The sequence below is a fragment of the Galleria mellonella genome, unplaced genomic scaffold (genome assembly GCF_026898425.1).
Source record: "Galleria mellonella isolate WM207_F2 unplaced genomic scaffold, CSIRO_AGI_GalMel_v1 utg270, whole genome shotgun sequence".
Lineage (NCBI taxonomy): Eukaryota > Metazoa > Arthropoda > Insecta > Lepidoptera > Pyralidae > Galleria > Galleria mellonella.
The window spans coordinates 448,259-465,082 of record NW_026442062.1 but is presented as its reverse complement, the minus strand read 5'-3'; the positions used below and the strand labels follow the sequence as shown (position 1 = coordinate 465,082).

Sequence of the window (16,824 nt, the reverse complement as noted above, 5' to 3'; positions counted from 1 at the left end):
TAGACTACTGACTGCACTTTTTTTACAAAACGCTTTCAGAAACAGTCTTTAAATGAAGAACAAACTTGTTAATCCCTTTCGGTCTTATGCTCGATAACCAATTTCAAATGATACAAAAACCGAATGTTGTGTCGTTTCTCTATTACCTTTCATTCACAAACGATGAAATCTAAAATTGTAATATATCCTCAGATATATAGAATAGAGAATAACTACTTTATTTTCTTTTTCTTATATTTAAATGATTGATCAATTGATCGTGTACGAAGAAAATTAGTAGTCTATGTTGTGTGTGTATCCGAACATAAAATAGTAACTGTGATGACGTGCCGTGAACTTCCGAAACGTGGCTGACGTTTCTTGTTTTGTCATTTCATTTGTGCAATACATTAACTCTTACTGTTATTCGTGTGCCTCTTTTTGAATAATTTCTTTCATTTATAATAAACCAATACCTATGTAAGTACATTTAATACCAGTAAATTTATATAAACTAACAAATAATATAAATCACAGTGGAATATTGTGTTAATTTCAGAAAATGGATCAAATTGCTAAATTTATCGAACCAGGCAAGCAGTTCGCTAAAGACTCCATAAGACTGGTCAGGAGATGCACTAAGCCAGACAGAAAAGGTATGCTTTTATCATTCTTTTAACATTACTCTTGTGCTTAACATCACAAAATTGTCAATTGCAAGCAAATGAAGACACCTAATAGAGTACCTGTCCTTAATTAATAATCATTTCCTATTCTGAGCAAATGAAGAATAAAGAAGGAATTCGGTTGTCTAAACAGATTTGGATGTAAACAGATTTTGAATTCATTCTTTCCCACCTTTTTTTTTTCATACTACTGAGGTGGCAAACAAGCATACGGCCCACCTGATGGTAAGCGGTTACCGTAGCCTATGAACACCTGCAATACCAGAGGCATTACGCGCGCGTTCCCGACCCTGAAGAAGCCTCTTTACCCCCCTTTTGAAGAACCCCATACTGTAGTCTCTTGGGAAAACCTCGGCAGGGAGCTCATTTCATAACCTGAGTGTTCATGGGAGAAAACATCTCTGGAACCGCATTGTACGCTACCATTTAGGCTGTAAGTCAGGACATCTGATAGTACATCCTCACAGATTGGTCTCATAGAAATTTTATTAAAATCGATTCAGTAATTTTTAAGTTGAAATAATTGGTTTTATCACAGTTAAATTCAGTTTTTTGTATAACACAATTTTATCTGATAAGTAGTTGTTAGGTATATGCAAGGCTAAAAGATTACTTCCAAACATAAGTTTTTATAGTATTGGAAACATGTCTAGGAATCTAATAATTAATTTAATTATTATTTAATCCTTGATTCTGTAATTAAATCACTATTTATTTTTTATTAACTTGATTAGTATATCATTAGATCTAGATTGACTTTCATTTTTAACAAATTGAAATATTTTATCAATGAGATTTAATCAAAGTATAAACTTATTTTCATGATTCTTTTTTATCAATAAAGTTTGCTTATATATAAAAAGTATTGTCACAGTTTTTATTGTTTTACTACAATTAACTACTATAAATATTCTATAAATGTTTACCAATTGAATTACATACTTATTACAATTAATAAAATTTGAACTTCTTTTATTTCAGAGTTTCAAAAAATCGCCATCGCCACAGCAATCGGTTTCTGCATCATGGGATTCATTGGCTTCTTTGTAAAACTGATACATATCCCGATCAACAACATCATCGTAGGATCATAGGCTCCGTGTAGTTGTAGTTTAGCAATAACATTTAATATAAGGCCCCACACTCTAAGTTAAATATTCTCTTATACATTGTTTTATTTCTCTAATAAAATAAATTATTTTTCATTTCAAGAAATTTTTTTTTTTTTCTTTATATTACAGTTCATCTCAATAATTGGCAGCTGTCTTATAATAGTATGTTTCAATAGTACTTAAAGAAAATGTAAAAATATATTTGAATCAATAATATGACAGTCTGCTGACTTCCAATATTTTTTTATTCATACTACAAATCAAAAATTTATAATTGATTAAATTCTTATTTATTTATTTCATCAACTGAGTGACCTTTACAGTCTTCCAATATACTCGCCCAAGAAAGCATTAATACAGTAACATGTGTGTATAATTTAATGGACTAATATTAATTACTAAAATCATAACAACAATTGAAATAACGTCTATATCTTAATTCTCTGAACCACATATTTTGTGGTCATCCAAAGAAACTCCAGCAAGTTGGAGGCAAACATGTCTAATTACCAATACTGACTCAAAACATTGAGTAGTATCAATGCAAGAGAGAGGTGATCGAATCCTTATTTACATCCATGAGCATAGGTACGTTTTAATTTAGGTTTCAATAAATAAATACACCCTTGCACTGTAACAGATGAGATTTATTATTATTATTTTCAGTATATTCCTGAGCTTATATACACAGGTTAGAAGTCTTAATATCGGAAGGGGGAAAGGGACTATTAGTAATGGAGACTAAAAATCCCATTATTAGCATATAACTAACCAGGTCGACCTCCACGCGGTTCCCCCTGGAAACTATCATGATTAATTCTTCATGATGAATTCATAATGATAGGCTAACTGGCCTGTTTTCATTCTCATCGATCACCCTTCACTGGTGCTCCGCCAGCGTATCCCGTTAGCGCAGGCGGCGTTACCATACCATTTTTATCCAACAAAAAAATCTTAATATCGCATTGTAACACACACATACTAAAATAACTCCATCTAGTGGTCAATCTGAGGAGTAATTCTGTTGTTTCCATAGTTACGGACACACCTATTATACAAGAGACGAGCCAATTATTATCTATTTATTCTATTATTTCATTTAGAGAATGTTTCTAATATTTGTACAAAAGTCGGTTGCTGGAGTACCTTTGTCCCATTCGTGTTTCAACCGTGAAGCAGTTGTTTGCAAGGCTGTGTTTCGGTTTGAAGGGTGGGATATGGCGTGAATTTACAGGGTACAGAAGAATAACACCTGAGTCCTCAGGAATGGCAACGCATGGGGGGTATCATGGGCGAAACAGTATACTCTGTTATGTCCATGTTACTGCTGATGTCTATAGGCGACGGTAACCACTTTCCATCAGGTGGGCCGTCAGCTTGCCATTCTAAGTAGTATAAAAAAAAATATATCGCAAACATTGCTAGTTTAAGTAGATTTATTTAAAAGTTACTTTTCAATTATTTTTTTGTACTATCGTGCTGGATTTGATGTGCTATGCATAAAAAATAACACAAATGAACAGTTTCAACTTTTTTTTTATTAATAATTTAAAATAAAAAAAAGACAGTAGAAGTAAATAAATACCTATTATAATTGTCAACTTTAATATAATTCTAAATTAGTAAAAGTATAATTTAGTTATATAGACTACATACTATCTTTTTCCATCACGTGTATATAAAATCCTGGTACTGAAACCTGGTCTATAGGTTTGAAATCGGCGAAGATCTGATGCTTGGCGCGATAGTCGAACGCTTCGTCCAACATTCTGGTGAATGTATCCAGTTTGTGCGGGTAGTAGCAAAGACGGAAGTCGCTGGAAGAAATTATAAAGCAGTACTGTAGTTAATCGCACGGAATTAAATTATAAAAGGAAATTGAAAATGGTGATCATACACTGTACGCGTGTCTTTTTTTTTTTATATATATGTAAGTAATACCCAAGTAAATATTTTTTTTTAAGATTTCTATATCTCTCGACAGATGTACATGAGTTCTTTCAAGACGGCTTATTTTTTTCTTTTGGAAAATTATATATTTAAATATATCCGATTTCTAACTGTTATTATAGCCAATGTAAAAAAAAAAATCCTGTATTAGTCTAAACAGCCAGCGTAAAATAGCTGAAGAGATATATGCGTACAGATCACTCCACTTCACGGGCAAAGATGTGTGTGGGTTATTCGAAGAAAATAATTCTAAATAAAGCCCTTTCAAGTTTTGAGAGCGTGGACTGTAATAGGTAAAGTAACAACACTAGGATTAAAAAAAATATGTATTTATATATATTTAATAAAATCACTATAAAGTGCACCAAGCGACTGTCTCGTTTGGAGTACGGACATCACCACAACAACACTTCTACCATCAGACACTAGATGGCGCTACTTGTTAAATTAAAACTCACATTTTTTAAAATAGATTTTGTTGCTAGCTGCAATTTTTACACTGCGACCGCATTAAGACAAAGAAAGAAAAATAAAGGAGGAAATTAATATGTCCTTAACCAGTACCTAAATTGAGGGTCGAGGTCCAAGAGTTGTAGGATTACCAAAGAGGGCGCCACAGAAACCACTTATCATATTCCAAATTTTTTTAATGGGTAATAATGGAATGGTAACCCCGCCTGCGCTATCGGGATACGCTGGCGGGGCACCAGTGAGGGATGACAGGTGAGGATGAAAACACAGGTCCCTTAGCCCATCGCGACGAATTCCACTAGAATTAACCACGACAGTTTCCAAGGGGAACCGCGTGAAGGTCGACCTGATAGGGTGTATTGCTAGCAACGGGTCAATTAGACCCCATTACTAACAATCCCTTTTCCCCTTCATATTCCACGTTAGTCGATTGAATAGCAATGAAGAACTAAGCAACCTGATGAGTCACCGGGTTCGTTGCATCGTCAAAAATTTGCCTAGCTAAGGCCGGGGCTGTACCTAACTAGACAGATACCGAATCGTAATAATTTAATTACCTCCTTTCATTGTCGTCGTCATTAGCGCCATCTATACAGTAGTCTAGTGCAACTAACTCTGGTTTCCCGCGCACCACCAGTACTGATGTTTTGATGTCCACCGGATATTTACACTGAAAGAAAACGGAATTTAAGTATTTCATTTATATAAATCTCTGTATATATGAGGGGCGCCTACTTATAAGAGTATCATGCAATATTGATAAGTATAGAGTTTTTTTTTTTTTTTGATGGGTGAAAATGAAATGATTACCCCGATGAAATGAAATGGTAACCTCGCCTACGCTAACGGGATACGCTGGCGGAGCACCAGTGAAGGGTGATAGATGAGAATGAAAACAGGCCAGATATTTCATGATGAATTCATCAGGAATTAATCATGATAGTTTCCAGGGGGAACCGCGAGGAGGTCGACCTGGTTGGGTATATTGCTAGCAATGGGATTCTCAGTCTCCATTACTAACAATCCCTTTCCCCCTGGTAAGTATAGAGTTATATTCGCTTTTTTACGAAACTTATAAAAACAAACTAACGGCCAATGCGATGGAGAGTGGTAACCGTCACGTTAAGACGTCACAGGATATTCTGTGACGCTCATAGTGCTATTATTGCTACGCTCGTGCGATACCATTTGGTGACAGGAGCACGAGTGAATAGAGGTAAGTACCCTTGCAGCTTGCATGCGATTTGTACAGTCTCCCTCAGATAATGAAATTTAAATATTATGTACAGAAAAGATTTTTTTATGCAACTTAGAATGGCAAACAAGCTGACGGCCCACCTAATGGAAAGTGGTAATCGTCGCCTATAGACATGAACAGTACTATGGACATAACAGAGTCATATCCCACCCTTCAAACTGAAACACGAATGGGATAGAGGTGACCAAGCAAAACACTTTTGTACAATCTCCTTCAGGTAAATTACTATATATATATATATATATATATATATATATATATATATATATATATATATAAAATTATTATAAAAAAAAACTAATTTAAAATCTGCCTCTATCCGTGCTATATGATTTAAATATGGACTAATTAGTTTCAGGTATTTATTAAATGTTATTTCGTTCACGTACTATGTTATTTATATATTTATATATATATATATATATATATATATATATATTAAATAAAGATGTACAAAAGGCGAGTTTAACTCTGTAAGAGTTCTCTTCCAGCAAACCCTGAGTTGAAAGGAGCATTAATTACCAGCGGGCAGTGTGCGTACAATAATAGGAGGAAACAGTATAGTCTCCTATTAGGGTTTGTAATAAATATATTGACATATATATATATATATATATATATATATATATATATATATATATATATATATATATATATATATATATATATATATATACAATTATCTTACCTAGTTTTATAATAATATTATTACAAGTAATAACTGACAATTTGGAGCGATAAACCGGATAGTAACGTAAACAGGGATAATGAAACGCTGATAAAAGATGTTTTTGCATAGTAACAGTAAGAAAGATCTCCGTTTTATGGATTTATTTGATGGACAATGGACATAACAGAGTATACTGTTTCGCCCATGATACCCCCCATGCGTTGTCATTCCTGAGGACTCAGGTGTCATTCCTCTGTACCCTGTAAATTCACTGTCATATCTCACCTTTCAAACTGAAACACAGCCATGAAAATACAACTGCTTCACGGTAGAAACACTAATGGGACAGAGGTGCCCAAGCAAACGACTTTTTTTCAAAAAAAATCAAAATTCAAAAATCATTTATACATGTAGGACATTTTAGCCGCTTATGAACGTCAAATTTTTACATTATAATTTTATATTTTCCCTACCGTCCAGTTCGGTATATAGATCCAATTGAGAAGAACTGGCAAGAAACTCAATTGAATTACTTTTTTTTTTAAAGCCAGTTTATTTACAATGTATATTTATATAGGTGTCTATGTCTAACATTAAATGAAAATTCAGTGCATGAGCAACTATTGCCATGCACACTCGTCATTCAAGTAATCGTTTAGTGAGTAATAGGCTTTGCTCAGTAAATATGATTTAACAGATGTTTTGAATTTATTTAAGGGTAATTCCACACACTGTATTTGTACAAAGTAAGCAGTAAGATTATATATGTACTTTAATAATAACTACTTACATTATAATAAATGGAGTGTCCAGGCGTAGCTCCGTGCTCTATCATCGCGTCGTAGTTCCTATGGTCAATGAACAGAAGACCACCAGGTTTCAAGCACTCGGCGAAGTTCCTGAGGCACATCTTCTGCATCCTCTGGTCGCCGTATTCGTCTAGTAGATGGGCGAATGAGTTCCCCAAGCAGATTACCGCGTCAAATTGCGAATCTGGCAGAAACGACTGTATGTCCCGAGGCAACGTCTCCCAGTTTGCTTCTTCTATTACTGAAAATGACAAAAACTATATATATAATTTTTAATCATTAATTAATTAATTAATTATCATAAAGAATTTTAAATTTTATTTGAAATCAGAATGTTTTTTTTTTTTTGTTTAACTAAAATTGCCAATAATTGTCGGACTTCTGTACTTGCCTTACTAAAAAACGTATTGTAAAGAATAATTAATAAAATTAATAATAATAATTTATTTACTTAAATATGAGTGTTGCAGTCGACAACAGATATTTAATTTAATAAGTTTTCCATATTGTATTATATGCAGGCGAGCAAATACTTAGTATTTAAAAACTCATTTCATTTTTTTTTAATTGAATAGTTTCTTCTTGTCGAGGCAACTAATTCATGTTCATGTCAACCAGAGGGAGACTTTGTACAAAAGTCGATTGCTTGAGTACCTCTGTCCCATTCGTGTTTCAACCGTGAAGCAGCTGTGTTTGCATGGCTGTGTTTCGGTTTGAAGGGTGGGATATGGCGTGAATTTACTGGGTACAGAGGAATAACACCTGAGTCCTCAGGAATGGCAACGCATGGGGGATATTATGGGCGAAACAGTATAATACTCTGTTATGTCCATGGTACTGCTCACGTCTATAGGCGACGGTTACCACTTTCCATCAGGTGGACCGTCAGCTTGTTTGCCATTCTAAGTTGTATAAAAAAAAAAGTACTCTCTTTCAGCCAGCTCTATCCCATATCTTTAACCTCCCTATACGACATGATACCCAGTATTTCCTTTATCCGTCCCATGACGTTATTTCTCGGTCTTCCCCTTCTTCTTTTGCCCTCTATTTTTCCTTAATAAATTAAACAGGTCTACTTTTATATGTATTATAATTAATTGTTAGGTACCTACTCCACTCGTCATATTTATGGTTTTTCCTCTTCTCCCACCTGGCTTTGAGTGCGTGCTTTAACATCTTGTCGGAGGCGTCTATGGACACCATTTTGAATCCCTCTTCGACCAACATCATAGAATCTATTCTGGAAGGATAAAATCAGAATAATGGAAAATTTCTATGTATTTGTTATATATATATATATATATATATATATATATATATATATATATATATATATATATATATATATATATATATATATATATATTTATGTGTGTAAGTTTTTTTATTTATTTATGTAGGTATATATAGCTGTTTTTATTGTATTATATATTCAATTTTTTACTGGGTATTATTTAGTTTATCTTTAATTGTACGGTTATTACCCTTATACATTCTATAGTTTTCTTTCAGCTTCTCAAAGGTTGACTGTAAGATATCCCTTTATGGGATAAGTCCGCCATTGTATATTAAATCATTTAATGTATTCAATATGAATTATGTACAATAAAGATTTTACAATACAATAAATATTTTGTCTTAAAAATACTATATTTTAATACGGCCATTGATTTATTTAAGATTGTTTAAAATACATATTGACCATGTGGTCTCGGTATAGAATTGGCTACCCCTTTCTTTCTCATAAGTGTCGTAAGAGAATAAGGAAACTTAATGATAGGGGGATGGGCAGCAACATTCCTCTTTAAATATCCCCAAAGCCTAACTGCGGTTGTCAGGGGGGAAGGGATTGTTTAATAATGGGATCTAACAGCCCCATTACTAACAATATACCCTATCAGGTCGACCTCCACGTGGTTCCCACTGGAAACCATTGTGGTTAATTCTTGTGAAATTCGTCACGATGGGATAACTGACCTGCTTTCATCCTCACCTGTCATTTATCACTGGTGCCCCGCCAGCGTATACCGATAGTGCAGGCGGGGTTACCATACCATTATCATCCATAAAAAAAACTGCGATTTCAACCCAACCCGTTTGCCGGAGTCGTAACTCCCCCTTATGTGGAATGCCTATGTTCAACAGTGGGCAGTTGATGACTGAAATGATGATGATGATGATGATGAAAGTATAGAGTATTTTATGTTTAGATATGTAATACTAACTAATACTAATAATAATACAATATAATTAATTTTTTTATACAACTTAGAATGGCAAACAAGCTGACGGGCCACCTGATGGATAGTGGTAACCGTCGCCTGTAGACATGAGCAGTACCATGGACATAACAGAGTATACTGTTTCGCCCATGATACTCCTCGTGCGTTACCATCGGTGAGGGCTTAGGTGTTATTCCTCTGTACCCTGTGAATTCACTGCCATATCCCACCCTTCAAACCGAAACACAGCCATGCAAACACAACTGCTTCACGGTAGAAACACGAATGGGACAGAGGTACCCAAGCAATCGACTTTTGTACAAAGTCTCCTCTCTGTATATCCTAATAGTTGACTAATAGAGAATGCCTATAGCATTACGTCCGTCCTTAGTACTACATGTTATTGGTCAACAAAGTTGAAATAAATAATTGAGCTTTGCATAAATTAGGTGTTGGGTTCGATTCTTGGTTGGATCAATTTGATAATTCCACTCTAATTGGGCCCCCATTGTAAGGTATCGCATAACGCTGGGTATCCTAGTTCGAAGACCAGGTGCGACCGTGTCACGTTCATTTGTTTATCTCTTATCTTTGAGTTATTAAAACCAAATGAGGTCGTACGGTCGTGAATAATTTGACATTACAATTAACACAGCGTGAAGATAGGCAGCCACCTACCTACACTTCGTTTGTAATTACCTAATTAAAAATTCGTTGTTCTGACTCTGAGATAACATGGAGTGATGAAATTAGCTAGGAGTTTAATAGGCTATTTAAGACATTACAAAATAGGCCATAGAATAGGCCACCTCTGGGGGGAAAGGGATTGTTAGTAATGGAGACTAAGAATCCCCTTGCTAGAAATATACCCAACCAGGTCGACCTCCTCACGGTTCTCCCTGGAAACTATCATGGTTAATTCCTGACGAATTCATCATGATGGGCTAACTGGCCTGTTTTCATTCTCATCTATCACCCTTCACTGGTGCTCCGCCAGCGTATCCCGTTAGCGCAAGCGGGGTTACAATTCCATTTTCACTCATCAAAAAAAAAAAAAAATAGGCCACCCCTTCCTTTCCCGTAAGAGTCGTAAAAGACGACTAAGGGAGGGCGAGAGATGAGCAGTGTCCCTCTTAAAACATCTCCAAAGCCTAACTGCGGTTGCCAATCCACCTGCCAGGCGTTGCGACCACTGGCATACTCCCCCCAAAAGGGGGAGGCCTATGTTCAGCTGCTTACAGTTAGCGGCTGATATGATGAAAGGTTATTTATCAAATTTTCTTAATGTAAATATTAAATATCGCTACTGTTGATAAATCTTATATGTTTTCTAATACAATATTATGAATAACATGTAACGTAAGGTCACGCTTATCAATGTAGGTGTATCGCTCACTGTCATAATTGTTGCCAATAAATGTGAAAAATAAAATAAAGCTGTGAAAATAATACCAGGTAATAGATAACATATTTTTTTCTCAAACATGCTTGGAAATGTGGGCATTATTTTGACAATCTTCTTCGAGATAAATCAAAGTTGCCGTACTGGTCAGATACATGCGGGCAGCGGCTGGTAAAAGTTGTATGAAAATCCATATCTATTGTTTTTTTCGGTCAGATAAATTACTATGTAAACTCATATCTGTCCTGTAATTTAAAAATGGAATGACCTTTTACTTGGAAATATGGCTGCCAAGGAGGTAACTAATAAAAGGTTTTATTTAAATTTCGAACTGGCTTGCAAAGAGAAAGCTGTTTATTGAAAAAAAAAAAACAAAGGAACATTATGGCGCGTGAAAAACTATTATTGTTCGTTATTCGTGCCGCTGCAGTAATGAACTATTTTTTTTAATAGAATGGAAATAGAATATTAATCCCGCCTGCGCTATCGATATACTCTGTTGAAGCACTAATGAATGACGAAGTCAGGCTAGTCGGTCCATTGTGATGGATTCATCAAGAAGAATGAAGAATCAAGAATTCATAAATATGACGATTTTTAGGAGCGACGCGCGGAGGTCGGACTGATGACAAGGTATATTGCATTTATGAATTTCAGGGCGTGTAAGGGGTCGGTTAGAGAATGACATGATCTTTTCTCACTTTACCAGTCCCCCGCCCCCCTCATTTTAACAGCCTTTTTACGTTTTTAATATTATATAATTAAATAGAAAATAGTGGATTCACTTACCCGGTACCGCAAGCAGTGTCCAAAACTCTCTCGCAGCCGTGTCTCCGCAAACGTCCTATCAGGAAATCTTTATAATTCTGCGTGCGCTGGTGGCTGTCTCCGATGAATTTGTTCCACGCCCTCGCTGCCTTACCGTCTGCGTACTGATCCTTCACACCTTCGGAAGGTATACCTTCGGACCTCGAGTGGAAAACCTTATCTGCCGACATTGTTGCTCACTGAAAAAGAAGTAATACCTCAGATAAATTACAAGTACTTATCCAATATCTAATATAAGACGGAAGTAACCAAATATGGAATAGGTACCATTTTGTATACGCGACATAAAAAAAAATTAACGCATTTACTCGTAGTTACAATCAGTCATACATTTTCGCTTTCCATAATAACAGTCTTGTGTTAAATATATTAATTTAAAGTATAAAATTTTCTCAAAAACAAAATTTACTTAATTATTGATTTTGATTGATCCTACAAAAAAAAAATAACTTCAACTATGGCAACACTAGTCATTTTGATGTAAAAATTAAACTACTAATAAAATTTCTATGGAGCCAATCTATAGGTAATATAATAATCTTTCAAATAAAAAAGAATTTTTCAAATCGGTTTAAAACTGACGAAGTTATGAATTAAGAAACAAAAAAATTACAACTTAATTAAGTATTTCCTTCCTTATTAAACGGATTGAAATAAAGATGTCTAATTATAAAAAAAAGGTACCCAAATAGGCAACATTGCAAAAAACAATTCTGATGATTCTTTTTTAGTAGACATAGGTTTTGGGGAGACTTTGTACAAAAGTCGTTTGCTTGGGCACCTCTGTCTCATTCGTGTTTCTACCGTGAAGCATTTGTGTTTGCATGGCTGTGTTTCGGTTTGAAGGGTGGGATATGGCGTGAATTTACAAGGTACAGAGGAATAACATCTGAGTCCTTAGGAATGGCAACGTATGGGGGGTATCATGGGCGAAACAGAATACTCTGTTATGTCCATGGTACTGCTCATGTCTATAGGCGACGGTTACCACTTTCCATCAGGTGGGCCGTCAGCTTGTTTGCCATTCTAAGTTGTATAAAAAAAAAATGCTAAGTCGATGATTTTTATACTGGTTAGCATGACAATAAAAAAATATATATACCTAGTCAATTACTATAAAATGTTTACTAGTCGAGCGATATCAATAATAACTAGTAGAAAGATAAAGAATAATGCTGGTCATCAAAATGATCTTATAATTAATAGGCAAATGATATCACGAATGTGATGATGAAATTCAAGCACGCAACGTGTTCATTCTCGTATTTATATTTTGCGGATTTTTGTCTACCTGTAGCGTAAATTAACAAACACTCAGGTTATAGAATGAGCTCCCTGCCGATGTTTTCCCAAGAGACTACAGCATGGGGTTTTTCAAATGGGGGGTAAAGAGGTTTCTTCAGGGTCGGCAACGCGCGCGTAATATCTCTGGTATTGCAGGTGTTTATAGGTTGCGGTAACCACTTACCATCAGATGGGCTGTATGCTTGTTTGCCACCTCAGTGGTATAAAAATAAAATTAGAAACATTTTTAACAACTTCGAAAGGGAGAAGGTACTCATTACTTTCGCAGTTTTTAAACTAATGTCTTTGTCAATTTAATGGTTTTTTTTTTTTCAATTATTATTACATGATAATAAATAATTCTTATTTTTTAAAGAGGGCATAAGTGTCAGAATTTAATCCTACCAATATTGCCCTATGTTAAAATCGCTATTTTAAATTAAATGTATGGTCAATACCTTATTAACAATATATAAAACTTGGTTGGGGGGAAAGGGATTGTTAGTAATGGAGACTGAGAATCTTATTGCTAGCAATATACCCAACCAGGTGAACTTCCTCGTGGTTCCCCCTGGAAACTATCATGGTTAATTCCTGATGAATTCATCATGATGGGCTAACTGGCCTGTTTTCATTCTCATCTATCACCCTTCACTGGTGCTCCGCCAGCATATCCCGTTAGCGTAGGCGGGGTTACCATACCATTTTCACCCAGCAAAAAAACATATATGTAAAACTACATATTTATATTTCAAAATATATAATAATGACTGTTAATAAATAAGTTTGAGGTATTTATTTTCCTTTACACTGTTACCGTCACCTGTGCCGTTGAGGTAAACGTAATACGTACGTCGCGCACATTTATCGTAGGCGAATTTACCACTGTCGTTTGGATGAATTACAATAATAAATTAATGGTTAAAATAATAATCGTCGATTGACTTAGATACAGAAAGGTTTAAAATTGCTCTGTTTTTATCCTTATGTATATAAGAATGTTTAAAGAGTAAACTTTATCGCTTCTCATTTTACTTACATTTTGTATAGTACATAAAGAATTTTTTTTATGCAATTTAGAATGGCAAACAAGCTGACGGCCCACCTGATGGAAAGTGGTAACCGTCTCCTATAGACATGAGCAGTAACATGGACATAACAGAGTATACTGTTTCGCCCATGATAACCCCCATGCGTTGCCATTCCTGAGGATTCAGGTGAAATTCCTCTGTACCCAGTAAATTCACGCCATATCCCACCTTTCAAACCGAAATTTAGCCATGCAAACACAACTGTTTCACGGTAGAAACACGAAGGTAGGCCGTCAGCTTGTTTATCATTCTAAGTTGCATATAAATAAATAAATAACCACCGCGGTGTGCATATTCAATGTAAATTATGTATAAGTATAATTATGTATAAGTATAACCGCGTAAATATTTAATTTCTTTTCCTATGAATGTTAAGTTTGCACGAAAGCTTTGTTTCTATGACAACTCTATTCTGCGGAATGCAGACGGATACGCGTGTATTCTACGGCTACCGCATACGTTGTGCTCGCAATTCAACATTTCTTTTTTCAAAATGATTCGTCCCCTATCGTATAAATTTTGCATTATTATTGTTGAATTATGGCAATACAATAATAGTAAAATAGTGTGGAAAAATATTTAATTATATTGCGAGAAAATATTTAACCCTTATTTGCATAATGGTGGAAATTTCCATCATAACATTGAATGCCCAAAAATTGTATAAAAGAACAATTTAACTTTAAGTTGATCGTGTCTGGATACCTTTTTAATATCCATTGCAGAATATAAACATAGCTGTCAAATTTATTTTTATAACAATTTTTTTTTTAATTATGAACATGAATTATATCATGTTGATTTATTTCACCAATAAAAAAATCATGTAAAGAAGGATTGATATAACAAAAGACTATCATCAGCATATTTTTATAATAATTTCAAATCGAGTAAAAAATGTTACGACTATTTGTCATTACTGCAAAATCGAGATTCAGTTTCAAACTTCTTCGCCTTAAATAGTTTTAAATTTTTTGTAAAGTATTTGTTATGAGAACGCATAGAAGCATTAATACAAATGTATATAATAATAAGTAGCAACTAAGAAAACTATAAAAAAAAAACTCAATTTACATAAAAGAAACACTCAGCTAAAACTTAACTCACAAGTACATAGTTGAAAAATTTAAAAAGCTTTACAAAATGGGGTCAAAGGCTACGTAGAATATTAACTCGCGTAACTATATTTCGGAATAATAATTAAAAAACACACATTTTGCAAATAAATATTTTTAAAAAATTATCATTGGCTGTTTTTATAATTTTGGCATTGAAATAAAATATTATAATAAATAATTTATTTAATTAAAAATAGTGGTAAACATAAACTATTAATTAAATTTCTAAATACTTACAAATTTCTTTTCGCTAATACGACTTATCACTGACCACGTTCTACTTCCTAGATTATTGTTTATAAAATATTTAAAACACAATGTTTCCTCTTTATATGAAGGTATGCACCGTATCAGAATCGGACGTATCGCGAAATAGGCTTCTTATAAGTAAAACTTAGTACGTATGGTGTATGATGCAATAGTGAGCGTTTTAAACGAAGCGACACCGGCCGGCTCGGAGACTGCGCGCGCACACTGAATCTCTGATATGTGTACCAACATCCAATATTTTACATATTATAGAATTACTGCTACATTTTCAACCAATACGTATTTACGTGTAATATTAGAACTGTTAGGGTAATATTTGTCGTTATATACGTATTTTTACAATGTGTGTTATTGACACATTTTCACATAACAATATGACTGTTTTATATTTTTCTGATGACTGAGTTACGCCATTCGTCATCGTTACCGTCGTCATCATCAGTAAATGGGTAATTTCTAAATTTTATTATGTGCGCAACAAAATTTTCAGTTAGTTTTTTTTTTTATTAAAATTCCACTTTATTATTAAAAAAATGATTACAAATGCAAATGAATCATTCAAAATATTTTTTTTTGATGGGTGAAAATCCGAATGGTGCGCTGACGGGATACGCTGGCGGAGCACCAGTGAAGGGTGAAAGATGAGAATGAAAACAGGCCAGTTAGCCCACCATGATGAATTCATCAGAATTAACCATGATAGTTTCCAGGGGGAACTGCGAGGAGGTCGACTTGTTTGGGTGCATTGCTAGCAATAGGATTCTCAGTCTCCATTACTAACAATCCCTTTCTCCCATTCAAAATATTAGCCATGCCTAGCGACAACTTTTTCCCATCTTTCTAGCAGAGCTCGAATACCGTCACGGTAGAAGCTTCTTTTGAGGCTACCCACGGATCAAACCATTTTGAGATATCTTCATATGAGCGGAACTGCTTATTATATATTTTATAAATACTCTATATTTTTAGAAATAATAGGATTTCATCGTACCTCCGATGAAATTGTTTATAATTACTCCTCTCCATCCAAAGGTTGCCTGGAAGAGATCGCTTTTAACGATAAGGTCGCTCATTGTTTTCTCATTGTGATTATTTCTTGTAATTGTTTGTATCTATAATAAGTTTACTACTGTAATCTTTTGGAGGAAACAACAAAGAGTATCTATTTATTTATCTGGGGAATATGGCGGGTGGTGTAGGACTTCCCATTTGAGCGTTTCTAAGTACGTTTTAACGGGTTTGAAAACGTGGCTCGTATTGTAGCCGCTTTTCACGCAGTGCTCGGCTAAATCGCATCAATTGAGTTCCATATCCGTGCCCAGTAATGGTTTCGTTCGGTTTCAACATTTCGTAAATAAATAACAATCTTGATTACATTAATCTCAACTAATATTGATATATTTTCCTGTTTTTAACGAGAAATATCAAATCAGTGTAAATAGGTGCATTGATATTGATTCGTCTCCGGGGAATTACAGGAAAAATAGCATGTAAAAATTACATCTGCCTAGCGTATCGTGGTTGCTTTTTATTTTTATCAGGCGCTAGGAATACAATTTGTTTCTCTGTCAGTTGGAAAGAGGAAAAATTTGATTATTTGTTTGTTTGTAAGGGATAAAATTTGAAATTATTTTACATATAAAAAAAAACTACACAATCTAATGATAGATAAAG

General features: G+C 34.4%; 2 protein-coding genes across 2 annotated transcripts; one reads left to right on the top strand and one right to left on the bottom strand.

Annotated features, from left to right (window-relative positions):
- The first annotated feature begins 301 nt into the window (after positions 1 to 301).
- Positions 302 to 1,880, top strand: LOC113514886 (protein transport protein Sec61 subunit gamma). The gene is made up of 3 exons (XM_026898978.3): positions 302 to 459; positions 539 to 635; positions 1,647 to 1,880. Exons 2-3 carry the CDS (start codon positions 542 to 544, stop codon positions 1,757 to 1,759), a joined length of 207 nt encoding a protein of 68 aa, XP_026754779.1. The 5' UTR covers positions 302 to 459; positions 539 to 541; the 3' UTR covers positions 1,760 to 1,880.
- A 1,415-nt stretch (positions 1,881 to 3,295) lies between these two features.
- LOC113514885 (glycine N-methyltransferase) lies at positions 3,296 to 15,371 on the bottom strand. The gene is made up of 6 exons (XM_052895321.1): positions 15,118 to 15,371; positions 11,349 to 11,566; positions 8,048 to 8,175; positions 6,917 to 7,176; positions 4,756 to 4,868; positions 3,296 to 3,594 (listed from the first exon to the last, which is right to left on the bottom strand). The coding sequence occupies exons 2-6, from the start codon at positions 11,555 to 11,557 to the stop codon at positions 3,426 to 3,428; spliced, it is 879 nt and encodes a 292-aa protein (XP_052751281.1). The 5' UTR covers positions 11,558 to 11,566; positions 15,118 to 15,371; the 3' UTR covers positions 3,296 to 3,425.
- Positions 15,372 to 16,824: the final 1,453 nt, after the last annotated feature.